The 21265-nt window shown below is 33.1% G+C and overlaps 1 protein-coding gene across 1 annotated transcript in view; it reads left to right on the top strand.

The window, feature by feature from the left end:
• The window catches only part of SLC9C1 (solute carrier family 9 member C1), a 77536-nt gene extending 63460 nt beyond the window's left edge, over positions 1-14076 (top strand). Inside the window, exons 20-27 of the mRNA XM_051991204.1 lie at positions 856-981; positions 1153-1251; positions 2819-2989; positions 7686-7817; positions 7935-8120; positions 10301-10427; positions 12271-12311; positions 13980-14076. Coding sequence (XP_051847164.1) covers positions 856-981; positions 1153-1251; positions 2819-2989; positions 7686-7817; positions 7935-8120; positions 10301-10427; positions 12271-12311; positions 13980-14051 — 954 coding nt within the window. The 3' untranslated portion in view covers positions 14052-14076. The remainder of the gene's footprint in view (positions 1-855; positions 982-1152; positions 1252-2818; positions 2990-7685; positions 7818-7934; positions 8121-10300; positions 10428-12270; positions 12312-13979) is intronic.
• Positions 14077-21265: the final 7189 nt, after the last annotated feature.

Raw genomic sequence — 21265 nt, 5'->3', positions numbered from 1 at the left:
CTGCACTCCTCTACTTCCTAGTCTCCACTACTTATATTGGGTCTCTGAGGTCACACACACAGCCAATAAGAGAAGAAGACGTCTCCTGTTGATGATACGTTCTCAGTGCGACTAGAGTTCCTGCTTACAAGGTGGTCCCTGCAGAGATCACATGCAGGTGCCTTATGCATCAAAGCCTTTTACTTTCTTGTTGCTCTATGCGAAGTTCCTCTCTGGATCCTTACATATGCTTATATGTAATTTTTCCCTACATGGAATTTGATCAAATGTGAGACATAAAATTGAAAAGTAATACTTAGAAAATGTATTTTTATTATGCTTATATTGAAATATAGGTTCTTGGAAAATAGAATTTGTCCAGCAACTGAAATCAGGCTGAGCAAGCCATTAGGTGTTAATAGGAGTAAACACGAACATCACCACCAGCAACAATAAGATAAACCCATTATTCTGACTCATCACTATTGTAATGTGAGCCTGAGAAAGATCATAAACATCAGGATGTTCAGTAAAGATTCATTAATAAGGATCTTTATCAATGTCATTGACTAAAAGCTAGATAAAAACATTTAGGCTAGAAAGATTCTTTGAAGTTATAGTTATTTTTAACCAATTGTCTATGTTAAATAATACTGGAGAAATAAAATAAAAATATTGTCAGATGCATCTGAGCAATGACAACATGAGGAAGTAGTAGAAGAGGAAAGGAATCATCATTGGGAAGTTAGGCAAGAGAAAAGAGGAAGGAAATTTCAGAAGAAAAAACAAAGGGAATGTCATTATATTGACAATAATTGTTTTAAAGATTCCATCAAAACTAGCCAAGACCAAATCTCTTTTTGGTTTGCTTCACAGATAATTATTGCTAAAAAGAAAGATATGCTCGATTTTGAACCCATTATCAGACTTCCCTCTCTTGATGAAATATTATACCATATTCCATGGCTAAATAAATCAGAAGTCCACATAAATTTCATTAAGGTAAGGTAATATTTTGACTTCTATTTATTTTTACTTCCCTTCTTACCCTCTCATGTTTTGTTTTCACCTTTTCCTTTTGAGTTTGTCTTTGAAATTATTTTATTTTGTTATTTATCTTGTCTTTCTGCAAACAAAAACATCATTCTTATCTGAGCATTTGGTGATTTTTAGAAAAAAGTCAAAATCTTGACCTTTGATTGTGGAAACAATATATTTGAAGAAGGTGATGACCTGACAGGAATATATTTGATTATCACTGGAATGATAAAGGTAAGAGATCCATAATTGCAAATTTTACACTAAGGTGATATCATTCAAAACTTTATAATACTTTATAATTTTTTAAACTTTCCCTTGCTACTCACTACCTGGTTTACCTTGGTTAAAACATTTGATTTCTCTAGGCCTTAATTTCTTCATCTGTAATTAGATGACTTCTAAAGTCTCTTTCAACACTACAGTCCTATGAATTTTCTCATCCTATCCTATACAAATAGACATGGAGGCACTGTTATTGAGAAAAGCATTTTTAAAAAGCCAGTTCAGAAAAAATAAATCAGGGTTAAGTAGTAATAGATTATGTAAGCCAAGTATTAAATTTTAACATTCACAAAGTTTTACAGAGGTCAAATAATTAATTCCCAGGGCTGCTACAGTTTGTAAATTAGGATTTGGACTCTGGTTCCAAGTTCAAGACATTTTTGATTATATCAAAATGTCTCCTATAGAGATTTGTGTGGAATAGAGAAAACTGATGACTGCATACTAATCTTTTCAGTTATACTCAGAAATGGATAATAATCATCATAAATAGGCTCATTCCATTAAATTCCATGGAAGAAACATTAAGTGGTAAGGAATATAAAGGTAAAAAGCAATATTTGTTTACCATTAAGAAGTTTCCAAAGAGATCCAGTTGGTACACAAATAGGGAAATACAAAAGAATTTGTAGAGATAGAAAATATGAATGACTTGACACAGAGGAGGTGTCCCTGAACTGTACCTTAAAGGAAGATTAGTATTGAGAATTGCTTTGTTGAAGCGAGAATTTATGTGAGACAAGTGAAAGAGATAGTAAAGAGAGGGAAATTTTAGTACTATAAAAATTTCTAACTATTAGAATTATCCCAAAACAAAATGAATTCTTTCAGAAATTAGTTAATTCTCCCTCACTAAAGATCTTAAAACAAAAGATTAAATCATCACCTGCTGGGGTTCTTTTTTGAACTCTTAGATTCAAATAATGTAATCTATGATTGACATCTAGGATGTCATGGAGTTTGTAATCAAATAGATGGTCAAGATGATAGAAGAAGAAAAGGATCATAGAGCGATTTGACTGATATGGATAAGACTGAGTATTTGGCAGAAGAGCCAGCCCACTTCAGACATTTATTGAAAACAAACAAATAAATAAATTTATCATTTGCCCCAGCATATGGGTTGTTGCCTTCTACTCTTCTCCAGAAAGGGAAAAGGGAGTTAGCCACATATAATAAGCTGTGTCTGTGGCATAATTCACAAAGTAGGAAGAATCATTAAAAGCAAGACATTTAAGAGATATTTTCCTGCCAATTTATGCCAACTCCCTCCATTTTGTGATGATCTTTTAAGAATTACTTTTTCCAAAAGAAATAAAAAATTGCAAAAGTCAAATTATCCAAAAGTATTAGGATAGATATTCAAGAACAGGATGAAAATGAGGTACAAATTGTGATTATTTGGAGTGGTGTTTTGTTTGGTTCATTAAGGGATTTAGGATGGTTTTTTTTTCCCCTTTTGTAGAGGATAATAAAGAATAATTGTATGCTTTATCTTGTTCTTTCTTTTGAACAGCGAAAGAGTACTTACCATGATTTTAGAACGGACCAAATGCCCCCAAAGGGTGACTATAACCATCAGATGGCTTATGCGGACTACCTCATCAGTGGGGCAATCCTAGGAGAATTGAACTGCTTAACCAATGAACCAGTGAAATATACTGCTACCTGTAAAACTGTAGTAGAGGTCAGGAAACATTTGGATATGGCTTCCTCTTCCCCTGATAATTGCTTCCTCTTATAAATTATTATGTGTAAATCCATTAGTAAAAATACTCCTATATTTAACACATTTACATGAGATTTGAGAATGAGGGGATAAAAATGTTTATGAAGGAACAAAACCTGCATATGGTAGATGTTTATTAAATTCCACATTTTTTCCCAACCTGACAAATTTTTTGCTGAAACTAGTTTATGAAATTCACTATAATCATAATAAAGGAAGAATGTCAAACAAATTAGTTCATGGGTGATACTCATTAAATTTATTATCCACAATATTGAAATGATTTCTTCTATCCAATTGATTTTGTGTAAATACATGCAATAATAAATATTGGTTATTGTAGTATATATACATGCCATTTTGCATATAATATGTTTATGTATTATGTATAATACAATATATAATAATAAATGTGAAGTAGCTAGATGGCTCAGTGGATGGACCTAAAATCAGAAAAATCTGGGTTCAAATGAGTTGTATAATCCTAGGAAAGGTATTATCTCTGTTTATCTCAGGTTATTAGAGAAGGAAATGGCAGACCTCTTCAGTATCTTTGCTAAGAAAGACTTACAATAATTGGATATGACTGAACAACAAATTGTGTAAATATATGAATATATGTATAATTAATACATATCCTAACTATATAACTGAAACATAGTAGCCAGATTTTCTAAGTTTTTTTTCTTTTCATGTAGACTACTAGTTGCTACTACTAAATTTTACCATTCTTATTGTTCAGTTGTTTTCAACCATGTCTGACTCCGTGATCTTATTTGAGGTTTTCTTAGCAAAGAAACTGTAGTGATTTGCTATTTCCTCATCCCACTCAGTTTACAGATCAGAAAACTGAGGCAAATAGGGTTACATGACTTGCTTAGCTTCATGTGACTAATAAGTGGATCTGGGGCCAGATTTGAACTCAGGTGCCTCTATCCAGGACTCTGTCCATTGTATTACCAAATGGCTTCAAATCTTACCACTATTCATGTAATTTGTTTCGTTGTGGATAGACCTCTCAAAATTTACCTCTCTGACTACTGGAATTTGGTATTGTTAATAAATTTGTTTTTGAAGTTAAGTGTTTCAGAAGGCTGACTTGGAAGACTTAAGTCTAAATCCATGCTTAGCCATTTCCTACCTCTGTGACTTTGGTCATGTCACTTTAAATCTTAGAAATTCAGTATCTTTGAATCTGTAGAAATGGACTGAATAACCTCTAAAGTTCCTTTTAGCTCAAAATCTATGGAACTATCAAGATATATACAATGCAATTGCTGCATTGGAGAAAAGTTTGATGGGCATTTCTTTAAATTTCCTAAAAAGCATAAAACAATTCCTGTAAAAAAAAAAATTAAACATCATGGTAATATAAAATGTTCCCTATCTACTCTTCATATCAGAGCACTAGACCTGGAGTCAGAAAGACCCATTTTCCTGAGTTTAAATCTGCCCTCAGACATTTAGTAGCTTGTGATCCAAGCAAGTCACTTAATCCTATTTACCTCAATTTTCAAGTCTGTAAAATGAGCTGGGAAAGGAATAGTAAACCATTCTATTGTCTTGGCCAAAAAAAAAAAAATGCCAAATGGGGTCACAGAGTTGTATGTGACTGAACATGCTGAACAACAATTACCCCCAATAACTATCCCATCTCCTAAAAATCCATTACATTATAGTGAGAAAAATTCTGAATTTGGAATCAATTATAAAAATGTGTTCAGTGTCCTGATTCTGCGACTAATGTTCCTGGGGGAAAGAGGACAGAATAATACATGTAATATGTGCCCCAAAAGATTATTGTAAAATTCAAATTCACATACATAAGTCACTTTGTAAACTTTAAAACATGATGATTCCAGATCACAGATGGGCAAATCATTTAATGTCCTTGGGCTTCGGTCTCATCTTTATAATGAGGGGGTTAGAGTAGATGGCCTCTGAAATTATTCCTAGCTCTAGAGCTCTGAACCAATTTAAGAACCAGTTATCATAATTACTGTTCCTTTTAACTATTGAATTGTCAGGAATACAACAGAAAAGTACTAGGATTATGGTTCAAAAGGCATATTGGGACTAAACTGTAGAAAGCTTTACACACCAAACTAAGGAGTTTGCATTCTAACCTAAAGATAATGGTGAATAGCCAGAAAGGTTCTGATGGGGAAATAATATAAGGAACCTATTACTTTAAGAATAATCTTATCAGCAGCCTACCAAAGAAGGGAAATATCATCATTATTGTTACTACTTTGCATTTTACAAAATATTTTCCTAATAAAAACCCTTTAACATAACTATGTAAATATTATTATTCCTAATTTTGAAAATGAGGGAAAAAGAGAGGATCAGGGAATTTGTTATATTTCTGAAATCACATGATATTAGCATGAAAATCTAGATGAAAATCCAGGTCTCCTTCATTCATGCTCTTCATACCGCAATGTGCTTTCCTCTATATTAGTTCATTCAATCCAAACACTTGGGAAGAATCCGTGTTTTGCCTTTGACAAAACTTTCTTGTTTTTTCTTCCCAGGAAATTGTGTAGAACATATTTCACAACATTTACTGTCAATTATATAATTTAGGGAGTGAGATAAGTGTGGGGAAAAGTTAAGAAAGTATTCATTGGGATTATGGAGTTAAGATGCTGGGATTTCTTGTCCAAAGATAAGGGCACAATTTCTCAGATGTTGCTCAGTCTTTGTACTCATATTTGTGTTTCTGATGTGAGACTGGAGGTAAAACTATTTAGTTTGCATGAATGTATGAATCCTAAAATAATGCCAACTCTAAATTTTCATTCACTTCATCTCATAGGTCCCATGTAGAATTAATAAATTGCAATTTTTAGACCCAAACTGTAGTATTACTAGAAATGTTTATATACTATAGATGTAATGATTGCCCGGGCTTGTCATTTCAATCTTCACAAAATCTTTTATATCTATGCTCTTCTTTCTCCTCATGTAGCCATCATGGCAATTTAGATGTGGTGTTCCCTGCCTCTCTCCTACATTATTACAATAGTCTCCTAATTTTTTTTCATCTATCCATACATTGTCCCACTTCAATCCATGATCCACACAGCTTCCAAAGTGGAAGTCTACAGCCTAGTATTCCCAGGCCATCTCCTGTTGTCCTGACCTACATCTGGCCACTGGACCCAGATGATTCTGGAGAGGAAAGTGAGGGAAGTGACCTTGCACAGCATCCCTCCCTTAAATCCAATTCACTTGACTATCATGGCAGCACTTCTCTGATGTCCTGGTCCTCTTCAAGAATGAAGGAAAATTTAGAACCACCATCACCTGAAGTACAATTCTATCCTACTGAATGTCTCTTACACATCTCATTACTTTTCTATCACTGGTCTTTTCACTGATATCCTCCATACTTTCTTCCATTTCTTGGAATCCTAGCCTATTTCAAAACTCCATTCAAGTACCTACTGCCAACATGAGGTACAACTTGAATTCCTCTCTCCCTACTAGCTTTACACCCTCCCCCCCCAAAAAAAAAAAAACAAACAAACAAAAAACAAAAAACAAACCCTTGCATTTACTTTGTATTTATTTTGAATTTCCTTATATGGGCACCATATTGTTCTCCCTAATAAAATGGAATGAAAGAATTATTGAGATGCATGATTAAGATGATTAAGAGCAGGTTTCATTTTTGCCCTAGAGCAATAACAATAGTAAGTATTTTGTAAATGCTTGTTGATAGATTGATCTTCCGCTAAAGGGATTACATGATGCCTTTTCCTTTAAGTGTTCTCATACTCATATAATGTTTGAAAATATTTCTGTGCCAGGTGTTATATGTGATACAATATGTATAACACAGGTCCTTGGCCTCCAAAAAGGGAGATTATGTATACACCAATAACTAAAGCACAGAGCATGGTATGAAAGAACAAAGACAGCTCAGTTCACTTGGGGATGGAGGAGGTCTGGATTTGTGATTTCTTTAGAGTAGCAAAGTTCTAGGGGAGAAACTTTCTCTGCTGGTACAGAAAGGGCAACACATTTTAAGTTATAATCTAAGAGATTATGTGAAGCTAATGTGATTTATTCAAGGTCATACATTATCAGAGGCAATACTTAAATTTGAGCTCATCCTCTAAGGCTGCCCTTATTGATAGATATAAGAAATAATACTTACAAGCTTATGTATTTTTATACCTACAGAATGCATGGTGACAGCTAGATGGCCCAGTGGATAGGGCCCTCAAGTCAGGAGGACTTGAATTCAAATATGCCCTGAGGCACTTAATACTTACTGTGTGACCCTGGGTAGGTCATTTAACCTTAATTGTCTCACCCAAAACAACAACAACAACAACAAAAAAAAAAAACCAAACCAAAATGCATGAACCATTTAGTTGGGGACACTCATGTTAAGTGTTTGGATCTCAAAAGTTCTAAATTCTGATCATCACAGCAGATAATTTAGTTATTTTGTGGATTGCCTCAAACAATGCATTTTCAAAATTAAGAAGCACACATACAGCCCACTATCATTTCTATAAACTGGAAAACCCATTTTCTGCAGACCATGATGGCAAAGAATATTTTCACCTTTCTTAATGTGAGTCTTGAAATAATAAATTTTTGCTTTTAGATGTGATCTTCCTCCTTCCTTTTCCAGACCTATTTCATCCCCAAAGAGCATTTGTATGACACATTTAAAGAGTGCTGTCCTTCCATAGAATATAAAATATGGCTCAAGTTGTCACTTGGTATTGGTGCTCAAAAAGTCAAGGAAATTTTGGCTTATGAGGTGAGATGCTAATTTACCTTTCCCTCTTCCAGTTCATCTAAAAACAGTATACTTATATTTCTTAAATGAGGTGAATTTTCATACACAAATAATATATTATTTCCTTTTTTCTTGTAGAATTGGTCATACAACTTGCAATTACAGCTCTGTAATGTGTATGTGAGAGATGTACCAATAGATACCAAAGTTGACATTTATGATGAAACTGTGAGCTATGTTATTCTTGTATATGGATCTGCAAAAGATTGTCAGTTACAGAAAATACATTTTGCACCCACACTAATTCCTAAAACGTGTCATCAGGTAAAGGGATGGTTTTATATGACTCTAGTTAATATTCCATATGTTTTACTATATGATCATATGCAATATGGTTTCTAAAAAGGTAAATGTTATCTTACACCCTATTAATAGAAGTATAAAATCATCTAGGGCAAGAGATTTAACAGTGCCATTCTATGATGTGCCAATTATGTTTGATTTTCTAATCTTAATGTCACATTATTAGGTATATTGACAAAACTAGACAGTGCAGTAGAATTTAAGTTCTTTGAAAGGAGGAACCGTTTTTGTTTTTGTCTATGTATTTTTGGCACCTGACAAAGAACCTTGCATAATAGATGCTTAATAAATGTTGATTGAATCAAATTGAAGAAAACCCAAATAGTGAAAGAAACTATGTCTGTAATGACTAGTTGAAGGAATTTGTAATATCTAGTCTAGAAATAAGAATACCACCATTGATATGTGATAAATTCAATGAGGTCACTACCTTCAAATGCTTCATCAAAGGTTTCCATGTAGATAAGGCAAGAGACTTGTTTGGCCTAAGTTTAATAGATAGAAATCATAGGCCATCAGATACAGCTTAGTAAAGGGAAGAAACTTCTAAAAATTAGAGTTGTCCAAATATTCAACAGACTAATTTCTTAAGTAGTGAGTTCTCTGTCATTAGAAATATGGCTGAGATTCCTTCATTGTGTAAAAGATTAGATGATTTTTACAATCCCTTTCAAATCTTTATTTCTAAGGTCTATGTCTTTTCAAGTTACTGTATCCTCTTTAGATTGTAATACTGATATATCAAGGATCTGCAATTTTGTGGACTGTAAAACTCTATCAATGTAAATTCTCAACCAAGCTTTAGTGAGTGTTCTAAAGATCAGAGTAGTTAAAAGACATACTTCTGTCAGAAGTAGCATTTGATCCCTGATCTTCATACTGATTACAAGACTAAGTTCATGCTAACTACAAAGTATGGGATCAATTTTCTGCTGCTTGTGTCACTACTAGCCAAAAAATTAACACCAAGAAAACATAGATATTCCATTAATCAGGACCATACTAGCCATATGTGGAACCATCATTTACAGCAAATGGTGAAGTTTTGAATGATGTGGATAAGTTCACTGACTTTGGAAGCATACTTTCCAGAGATGTGTATATTAGTAATGATGCTGACACAAGCATTGCCTGAGCTGTCTCACTGTTTGGAAGATTCTGAAGTAAAGAGTGGGAAGGGAGAGGTATTAGACTGACTACCAAGCTGAAGGTTTACAGAGCTGTTTTGCTAATCTCATTGTTATATACCTGTGAAACCTGGACATTATATCAGCGCCATGACAGGAAGGTGAATTGCTCCCATTTGAATTATCTTAGAAAGATTCTGAAGATCACCTGGCAGGAGATACCAGACACTGAAGTCCTTTCCTGAAGTAAAACTGCCTCGCATTCCAACTTTATTACAGAGAGCACAACTCCATTGGGTTGGCCCCAATGTTTGAATGCCAAATGTATGCTTAACAAAACGATTATTTTATGGAGAACTTACACAGAGCAAGTGCTCACAAGATGGTTAAAAAAAAATCAGTACAAGGACACTCTCAAGGTCTTAAAAACTTTAGAATTGTTTGTATGACATGGGAGACACTGGCACAGAACTGCCCAGCATGGAGTGCCCTCATTAGAAAAGATGCTGTGCTCTGTGAGCAAAGCAAAATTGAATTTGCTCAGAAGAAATGTGGGATGTGCAAAGTTAAGAAAGTCCACTCCAAATGTTTATAGGGACTATTTGTGTCAACCTGTGGCAGAACATTCTAAGCTCATATTAGCCTGATACCTACCATCAGACACATTAATTCAACTCTAACAAAGTAATGTCATTTTTGTCCTTTTCGACAATGAAGGACAACAACCAGCTACAAAACAACCAACCAGATGAATAAAAAATTTAACCCAATAACTGGATTTTGATCTGTACAAGGTCCTCCCAGACTGATAATTAATGGTAATGAACCAAAATTTTCAGCAGTTACTTAGGCTGCTTTCTTACCACTTAAAAATACCAATTGGAAGCATTAACTAATCTAGGAAAATGTGCGCTGAGGAGGGAGGCTCAGTTTTAATTGAAATATATTGAAATTAATTGAAATATACTGTAGTGTTAATTCAGTCATTAATTTACATTTTTTTTTACCCTCTAGATACAAGGTATTGCAAACATAACAAAACTACTGGTGATTCAGACATCAGTTGATCTAAAGAAATGCAGGAACAACACTAAATACTATGTTCCTGTATGCAAACATGTAACAAAACCTAAAGCTGGAAGTAAGTCAGATCTGTTTCTAATTTTCCTACTACAAAAAGAAATTTATATCAACACATTTTCAACTATACTTTTCATATTAACATGATGATTTAAATTCCAATCTTGTGGCCTCCAAGTCCAAATTACTATCTTTGCTATCTCTCTAGAGAACATTAGAATTTCAACATGCTCCATCTTTTCCTCCTTCAAACTTTTTAATTCCTATTATTTTCTCTTCTTCTCCCATCCATTTCCCAAACTATGTCATTTCTGTATATAATATCCTGAGGAAAAGAAAAGAAAACTGAAAAACAATTATATCTATTGTTGTATTTTGACTTTCCTATGCCTTCTTAAGTGCATCCCTTCTCAAACTTCTACAAAACCCTCTGCAGAAATAGTCCTGCAATTACTATGCCACATTATAGATTTAGGACTGGAATCCAGGATAAAACTATCTTAAGCTTATTCACTGTTTTAATGGTTTTAAAACTGAATGAAGATATTTGAGACAGCATGTATTTTGTAGTTTGTTTATTTTGAAAAGTTATTTTATCTCTTATATAATATAATGTGCATATACATATATAACATATATAATTAAAATTATAATTAATCTTTAAATGAAATGCTATCAGTTCTATGTTTGGAGCACCTTTTCTTTATGTTCTCTTCTCTCCTCTGATATTGCCACTAGTCTGATACAGGTCCTCACCATCTCATTCATGGACTGATACAATAACCTACTGTAGACCATCCTCTGCTCAGTTGTCAAATTCATCTCCTAAAGATCTGACCATGTTACCCTACCCCCATTCAATAGTCTCTTAAGTAATCATTCCCTATTTCTTCCAGGATAGCAAATATAGAATCCTCTGATAACTTTATTTTCTTTATTTTTTCATGAGGCAATCAAAACTAAGTGACTTGCCCAAGGTCACACAGCTCCACTCATCTAGAAAACAAAAAAGTTTCTAGCTTGGAATGTTTCAAGTAATGAAGCTTCCAGAGAATCTAGCGTTCCAAAGAAAGGGTAGGGAAAAGAGAGGGGGCTTATTAAGAAGCCACAGGAAAGGACAAAACTATGGTTGGTTCTTCCATGATCACATTGACTGGACTGGATTGGAGGAAGTATTGAAATCAGGTCATCTTGACTCCAGATCTGGTGTTCTATCTACTGTGCTACTTAGGAACCCCCTCTGATGACTTTCAAAACCCTTATTATTTTGCCCTGTTTTTGCCATTCCAGCCTTCTTACACCTTTCTTTTCTCCATGTATTCTATAATCTATTGACACTGGCTTTCAAGTTATTTCTTAGAAAAGACCCTCCATTTTGCAATTCTACTTTTTCACTATCTGTCTGTTATTCCTGGGATGCTGTTCTTTTTTTGTATCTCCTTGAATGATAATGCCTTTTCTCTGTTATTATTTCCCATTTATCTAGTCTATATGTTGTTTGTATAATATTCTTTGCATATCGTTTCCTCCATTAGATTGTAAGATCCTTGAGAACATTTTTGTTCTTATTTTTTGTTTTGTTTTTTATCTTTGTTTTTTGTTCTTGTTTTTTGTTTTGTTTATATCTTTGAAACTTGAACACCTAGTATAGGACTTGGCATGTAAGTAGATGCTTAATAAATGCTTATCAACTTGACTTGATATTTAAGGAATAGTATCAGTAAAAATAACATTTTTAAAAATGATTTCTGATCCCCGAAGTTGAAGTTCTAAATTGACTCTAAATCCCTATTTGTATGAATGGTATTATTTGATAATTCTGAACTAATAGAAGATATCAAACATTCTCTATTTGGTCTAATATGGTAGTGTCTTTATAGTATGTCATGTGAAATCCCCCACAGATTCCATTTCAGAGAGGAACCTACCTTCAGACACCACAGTGGTAAATTAAAATCATCATTCTAAGTTTGCTGTTTGTTGTTGTTTAGTTATTTATTTGTGAATGACTCTTTGTGACTCCATTTGGAGCTTTTTTGGCAAAAATACTGGTTTGCCATTTCTTTCTCCAGTTTACGTTATATAACCCTAAACAGAGTTAAGTGACTTGTCCCAGACCCATAGCTATTGACCTAGGCTGGACTGACCTAGGCCCAGAACCCTATCCATTGTGTCAAAGAATCTGGAGTTCCAAAGAATGAATAGAGAAAAGATGGAATAATAAGAAGTCATAGAAAGGGACAAGCTATGGTTGGATCAATTCCATGACCACATAAACTGGTTTGGAACAAGTGTGGGGATCCTTGAATGAATTTGATTCAAATTCGAGAAATCCAACAAAATTACTGCCAAAAGTTCTCCAAATCAGGGACCTTTGAGAATTTTCAACCTGGCTTTGAATCTTTACCATTGAAGTAATAGTGGGGAGCCCAGTATCAAAGTAGAATCCAGAGAGTAAATGTGGGGATACAGTCCCCCTATTTCCCATTCCAATTACAACTGCATGCTGAAACTCAGGCTACCACATATGCCAGTGAATTTTTTTTTAATCCAGAATTTTCTAGGCTGCTTTTGTGTCTCATTCCTAGGACATGCTGAAATAGACAAAAATGGATATTGATATATTCCATAATCACATTATATACCAATATGAATAAAAATCAATAAAACTACATATTTTGATTGGAAGAACCACTATATTTCTCCACATTCTACCTCTCTGAGAGATAGTTAGGTGGACAGTAGATAGAAGTCAGATTTTATCTTAGACACTTATTTGCAATATGGCGCTGGACAAGTCATTTAACTTCTATCAGTCTCAGTTTTCTCATCTATAAAATGAGGATAAAAATGGCAACTACCTTCTAGGATTATTGTAAAGACTAAATGAAATAACATTTGTAGAATGTTTTACTAATCTTAAGCACTATATATATGGTAGCTAACTACTTAGGTAGCAGCAGCAACAGTTGGAATAGCGTCAACATTTAGCTATTAATTAATATTGTTATTATCAAGAAGTCACCAGTTTCTGGTTGCCTTCTTTGCTGCCCAACATTTATCCATTGAGATAAGAGAAGGAAAGCTGAAAGCACAGTTATCCCTTCCACAACATAACTTTCCCCATCATGATTTCAATATATCATGAATCAGCATAAAAAATTAATTGGGAATTTGAGGGGAGTTTTGTGGAATTCATAGACAACACGCAAAGACTAGCAGATTATTCAGAAATACATAAAATATATATATAGTATTGCATAATACATATTTTATTTTTTAATGCCACAATAGTTCAGATTTCTGTAGTAAAAACAGAGGGCCAAAATTTTTACATGGATTTTCCAGATTGGGGGGACCACTCCTTTTATTCCTCATGATGTGGAAAGGATAACTGTAATAAGAGAACAGACAGCTCCAGGGCACATGGAGTACCTGACTCCTCATTCTACCTGACTTCTAAGATTACCTGATATACTAAAGAGTCAGGTGTGATGGGGAATATGGAACTAGGAAGAATCAACAGCACACAGTGAACATCTAGTTAACAACACAAGAATGGTGTCCAAAGAGGTCTCAGAAATCAGTCACCATACTCTTTCTCATCTCCTAGAATTATCAGAAACATATGAAAGAGTTATCTACGGACATCAGGGTGAACTTGGAGGCACTTGAAGATCTCTGATTTCTTAGAAGCTTCTGTTTCAGAGGAAAAGGTAAGGAACCCTTTCTTTGAATCATATCATAGCCTGCCATTAAGATGGTTCTTCCAAATTTTTGAGTATCAATTAACTATTATCTTGAGAAAGCTTCTTTTCAAATAAAATCTCTTTGGTTCTGGTTCCTGAATATCCATATTCTAAGTGACAACCTATGTTCCCTCATTCTCTTTTTATGTTTCTGTTAATTGTTTCATATGTATAAGCTATTTAGAACAGCTCCCAATTCACCAAATGTTTATAAAACCTATTCTTTGTTCAGAATTGTGCTAGGGAAAATAAGAAGTAACTGTAAAATATAGCTCCTAGATATTTTTAGGAAGCTTACAATCAAAACCAAGAGATAGGACATATATACATGAAACAGTAACATTAATATTGCAAGGCAGTAGAAGGGGTTTCTGAGTGATAGAAGACTAAGTATTACTGGAGGAAGTAGAAATTATTCTGAGCAAGAGTTGGATCTTGAAATGTGAGGAGGATTTAGATAAGCTACAAAACAAAACAATAGCATCCCATTTAAGGGAAAACTGCCTTACTGGAGGCACAATGTTAAAAAAAAAAGTTTTTAAAAAGGATCACTTTGAGGATAGTGAGTACACCCTAGATCAATTAGATATGTTGCTTAGGACTAGATCATAGAGGGTTTTGAAAACTAAGCTTAATCTAAAAAATTTATAGTGTAGGGGAGCCAAAAATTTTGAGCAGATAAGTGACATAATGAAAGTGAAACGTTAAAAAAAAAATGGATATAGTATGAAAGAGAATTTGAAATTAGGTAAAATTGGAGGTAGAGAAGAGACATATTAAGAGACAATTGAAATAGGCAAGGAATATGAAAAGCTGAGTGTGTATTATATACAAGGAATATGTGTATACATAAATGTAATTACAGACATTTGTGTTGTATATATGTGTATTTGTACATGGACACATATTACATGTCTGCATATTTGTTTTGGTCATAAACAATCCCTTTTTTTAGTCCATTACACCCCCCCCCTTTTTTTTAAGAACTAGTTGCATATTTAAAAGGTTTTTAAACTGCCAAACATGGCTTTAGAAAATAGCTGAGAACATGCACCTTCCTTTTCTCTTTGCAGAGGTGGAGGGGGGGAAACCAAAGATATGTTGCATATATTGTCAGATATACAATGTTGTACATCTTGCCAGGTACAGTTAATGTGTTGGTTCTGTTGAATAGCTTTCTTATGTTTAAAATCTTTGCTCATTTGGTATGGAGGAATATTTTTAGAAATGAAGGGGATATAAAAATAGGTGTTGATAAGAATAAAATAAAAGCCATTTTAATAGGTTTAGGACTTATAATTAAAATATAAATTATTAAACACTTTGAATTTAAAGAAAAGGAAAAAGGAGTCCCTCAATATATAGTAGAACTCACCTTGATTGAGCTAAACCTTGATTTGCCAAAAACTTATCCATACCAGTCAGAAAATAATTCCATAGAAAAGAGCAAATTGGAAACATGAAATTGGAAAACTTAAGTAATAAATTAAATAATATGATTTTTTTTCAGTCTTTTGGTTAATCATTTCCTTCACCATCCAAAAAGGTGTGGCAGCAACATTATTAGAACTCAGAATTAAAGATAAGGCCAAACTAGCCCAAAGTTCATTAACAGATTATTGGCTAGACTATTGTTCCCTTTGGTGTTTTGCTGCTGATACATAAAGGCTGAGTAACTACGGAAAAATTAATATGTCTCAGTGCTTTAGATTGTTCTCCAAAACTATAAATTGCATTAAAGGTATCAACCTGTGTTAGTAGAGATTTTTCATTGGCTCCCTATCTTAATGAAATCACAGGTCAGGTTCCTGCCCTCAATTCCTTCTTTAGGAGGGAATGGGTTGGCACAATTCTCCAGTTATTCACCTAACTGTTCAGGAAGTTCTTCAGAATTTAATTGACCATAATCTTTTATTTGGTTGTCTCAAGACAAATAACAAAGAATCATATCTCTCATTCTCTACACTTTCTTGCACAATATCCTTTCATTATCTCAAGATGCTAATCTGAATTAATTTGACCTGCTGTAATTTTTGTAACAGTTGTAGTTAATAATTAAGAATGTACCCTGATATCTCAAAAGTTTTAAATCTTAAAATATATTTTTTTATTCTTTTTCTTAGGACTAGTTAACAAGGCTACCTTCTTTTCTTCCTTGAAGCATCCACTTTTTTGTGTGTATATGATATATGTATGTACTATTGGCTATTGTCCTGTTGTGAATAGATGAAGATGAAAACTTCAATGGTTCTATCATAACAACTCTTCAGTAAAACCTGGATTAGACTCAACATTTTTTGGAAGACTTTTTAGGCATATTCTCAAATCCTTATGTTTTGTTCAAAGATCCCAATGTAAATTTCTGGTATATTTCTTTCTCAAAGAGATATGAAATAAGTTTATGTCACATAGTTAATATGTTAATATTAGATTTAAAATAACTATAATGCTGTATTTAAAAATTAAAGTATCAATGTTTGAATTTGAAATATTGTTGCTAGACAAAGAGTATTATTACCTTGGTTAATGCTGTTCATGTGTTTTTCCTGTCTTGGATTTCATTCAGGGTGTCAAAATGAAAAACTATTTGAAGAAACTATTAGGGGAAGCATTGAACATCAGAGCTATTGTTGTTCAGCCATTTTCAGTTGTATCCAACTCTTTGTGATCCCATTTCGATTTGGGGGGGGGGGCAGAGATACTGGAATAGTTTGCCATTTCCTTCTCTAGCTCATTTTATAGATGAGGAAACTGAGGCAAAGTAGTTGTTATTTACCCAGGCTTACACATCTAGCAAGTGTTTGAGACTGGAACTAATGAAGATGAATCTTTCTGATTGCAGTCCTTACCTACTTTATAATCTAAGGAGCAACCAGTGATCACTGTGCACCTTTATGTTCCTGGACCAAACTGTGGGGCTGAAATCTGGAGCAATTCCTACCACATCTCTTTTTCAGTTATTAGAAACAAAATGAAACAAAAGGAGAAACAAATAGATAGTTAAGTTTCTTAGGAATATGCTATAGCAGTGAGAGAATAGGAAGCTCAGGTGTCTAGAGTACCTATATATACACATAAAAGTCTTTCCTATGTTTATATCTGGAGTTTGACTGCAAAATGTTAAGAACTCCATCATTTATTAGTTGCTAAGAATTTTATTTAGCAACTAATTTAGCATCTCCTTTTAGAATATCTAAATTTAAACTTTGCAAATTTCACACAGGGAGCAGTGAATTGATTTGCGATATTAATTGAACAGTATAAAAAGATTCAAAATTAAAAAAAACTTATCTAGAAAACAGGACAAAAGATGATTTAATAATCATAGGATTCCTTGAAACCCACCCCCTCAAAAAAAATTGGATACTATATGTTCAGAATTTCAAATGAAAGCCATTCAGATCTATTAGAACCAGAAGATAAAGTATAGATAGAATCTATTACTCACTTCCTAGTGGAAATCCAAAAGGAAAAATCTTCTAAATGTCAGTCAAAATTTGGATGTCTCACAGGAAAGAAAATAATACAAACACCCAGAAAGTAGATAATTAAGATCACAAGGAGGAGCAAATAAAACCTGGGAATGAGAAGAATGTAATATTCCAAAAGGCAAAATAAAAACTTATAAACAAAAATAACTTATACTACAATGTTGAATAAAATGCTACAAGGAATATAATGCTACTAGGAAAAATAGATCTTTAATGGAATAGAGGAGTTTCAAGAATTTCTGAAGAAAAGACTAGATAGTAGAAATTTTGAAAATCAACATCTCTTTAGAACAGAAAGGAGCGCTTAGTTTGATATGTATGGATAGGTTCCAGATAGTTACTGAAATTAGATAGAAAAATACAAGTTTATTTTAACTAATCTTTAAATGAAATTTAAGATTTCTTACAATTTCTTTAAATCATTAGAATGAGAATAGATCTTTACAATTCACTAAATTGTGAAAGTGGTTCATGATAAAAAAAGTTCAAGATCCCTGGCTTTCAAATCTAAATATTTTTGGAGTATTGTGGATGTTAAATAAGAAAAAACAGAGGTCTTAGAGACTGATTGGTTCTGTTTTGATGGTTCAAAGAGAGAAGGGAAAAGAGGTTAAAAGGAATATACTTGTGTAGAGAGAAGGAAATAAGGGGATTTCTTCTAATTGACGTATATGAAAAGAGTTTATAAACAAACATGGGGGAAGGTGTGGACATCTTATATGAAATGGATAGTGGAAAATTGTATCTCCACAAAAAGTATTTTTTAAAAAATATTTAATGCAATTAAATTTGCATATATTATTGTATATAATTTTGTATATATTAAGAGTATACAAATACTATTATTCAGAAAAAAAAAGAATTGAGAACAACTCTGAGATACCATCTCATACCTATTAGATTTGCTAACCATGATAGAATAGGATAATGACTAATTCAGGAGGGGATGTGGAAAAGCAGGGATACACTGTTGTAGGAATTGTGAACTGATCCAGCCATTTGGAAGTATTCCCAAAGGGCAATCAAACTCATACTCTTTCACCCACCAATATCCACTAATAGATCTGTATTCAAAAGAGAACAAAAGAAAAAAAAAGAAAAAAAAGGAAAAGGACCTATTTGTACAAAAATATTTTTAGCAGTTGTTTTTGTGGTGGCAAAAAATTGTAAACAAATGATACCTATCAACTGGGAAATGGCTGAACAAGTTGTGAATGATAATTGTGATAGAATAGTGTTGTTTTACAAGAAATAATGAGCAGAAAGGTCTCAGAAACCTGGAAATCCCATATGAATTGATGAGAGTTAAGTGAGCATGATCAGGAGATTCTTATACTCAATAATGGTCATATTGTAATGATGACCAACTAGCAAAGACTTAGATACTTTGATCAATAAAATAATCCAAGATAATCCCAAAGTACTCATGTTAAAAATGTTTTGCAATTTTGGTTTTTCTTCCCAGGTTATTTCTACCTTCTGAATCCAGTTCTCCCTGTGCAACAAGAGAACTGTTTGGTTCTGCAAACATATATTGTATCTAGGATATACTGCGACATATTTAACATATAGGACTGCTTGCCATCTGGGGGAGGGAGTGGAAAGAGGGAGGGGAAAAATCGGAACAGAAGTGAGTGCAAGGGATAATGTAAAAAATTACCCTGACATGGGTTCTGTCAATAAAAAGTTATTATAATAAAAAAAGCTTTGCAACATGGCTAATATAGTTTTAATATTTTTAAAATTACAAATTCCAGATTCTTTTTCACCCATTGAGAAAGCAAGTAATATGTTATCATGTAAAATATGTAAAATCAAGCAAGACATTTGAATATTACCCATGTTGCAAAATAAGAAAAAAAAAAAGAAACTAAAAGAACCATATTTCAATTTGCACTCAGAGTTCATAATTTCTCTCCCTAAAAGTAGATAACATTTTTAACATGAGTACTGAATTAGTCATTACCCTATTCTATCATGGTTAGCAAATCTAATAGGTGTGAGATGGTACCTCAGAGTTGTTCTCAATTCTTTTTTTTTTCTGAATAATAGTATTTGTTTCAAATAAAGACAAATTTTTCTTCCTCTCTCCTCCTTCCCAAGATAGCCACCAATCTAATATAGGTTAAATATGTGCAATTCTTCTAAACATATTTCCATATTATTAATGCTGTGAAAAAAAAAAAAACGATTTCCCAATTCTTGAAGGGGATATGTAATCTAAGATTTCCTCTTGCACAATTAGGAAATGACTGAACAAATTATGTAATACAATATTAAGGTAGTATATAAGAAATGAGGAAAGAAGCATTATTTGGGAATTCTGGATAATCTTAATGTCACCTGGAGAAAACAGAACCAGGAGAACAAGTTAAAAGGACAGCAACATTATAAAGAAAAACTGAAAAACCTAAGATCTGATCAGTGCAATGATTTATGGGTTCACAAAGTGTAGAAAAAGATAATTGACATGGCTACTCTTCAGATTTGTTCTGATTATATTTGTTATAAAATTAGTTTTTTCCCCTTTTTCTCAGTTTTTGGGGCAGGGGAAAGGGACACAGGGGAAGGTCCAAGGGCAGAGAGTGATGCCAAAAACTGAGAATTATTGAAATACACATTAAACATATGTGTGTATATATATATGTATATACATATACATATATACACACATATGTATGTATGTATGTATCTATATATATATATATATATATCAATGCACAAAAGAACAGAAGATAATTCAGAAGGAGGTATAACACAACACAGATTTGAAAGTAAAGTATATTTAATTTTTTTCTAATCATAGGTAAAAACAATATTTGTTTTTAAAAATTGTGCCTTTCAAATTCTTTCCCTCCTCCTCTGTCCATCCCCCTCATTAAGAAACCAAGCAATTTGATATGGGTTATACTTGTGCAATCATGCAAAATATATTCCCATGTTATTCGTTTTTGAAAGAAAAAACACCCCCCCCCAAATTCCACAGAAGAAAGTTAAAAAAAAAAAAAGCATACTTCAATCTGCATTCAGACTTTCATCAGCTCTTTCAATGAAATGCATAGCATTTTTCATTATCAGTCCTTTGGAATTATCTTGGATCATTGTATTACTAAGAATAGCTATGTCATTTACAGTTGATCATCTTTATATTTTCTTACTGTGTTGGTTCCAATTCCTGACAAATTTTGTCTTGATACCTTTGTCCTTCAGTAGTTACCTTGATTAACAAAGACTACCCTTTCCAAGTTTTGTGCTTTAACTCAGAAGACCTGTATGAACTGATGATGTAAAGTGGAGGAAACAGAACCAAGAGAATTACTTGTTTAATAACAATATAATAGATAAAAACTTCTAGAAAAGACTTGAGAACTTTGATCAATGCAATGACCAATTATGATTTCAGGAACCCAAAGACAGCTTGCTACTCCCTGGTATAATCAGATATAAACTTTTGGACATGGCCAATGTGGGAATTTGCTTTATATATTAATATATTTGCTATGAGGACTTTTTTCTTTTCCAGTGGAAGGAGTGGAGGGAGAAAAGAAAAAAAAATTAAAAATAATAAAATTAAGTTTAAAAATATAAAACACATTTCTTGCTTTATTCAACTATGAAGGGAAAAAGAGAGAAAAATTATAAACCCTGATACCATATTA

This window comes from Antechinus flavipes, chromosome 3 (assembly GCF_016432865.1).
Source record: "Antechinus flavipes isolate AdamAnt ecotype Samford, QLD, Australia chromosome 3, AdamAnt_v2, whole genome shotgun sequence".
Lineage (NCBI taxonomy): Eukaryota > Metazoa > Chordata > Mammalia > Dasyuromorphia > Dasyuridae > Antechinus > Antechinus flavipes.
This window is presented reverse-complemented; position numbering and strand designations above follow the sequence as displayed.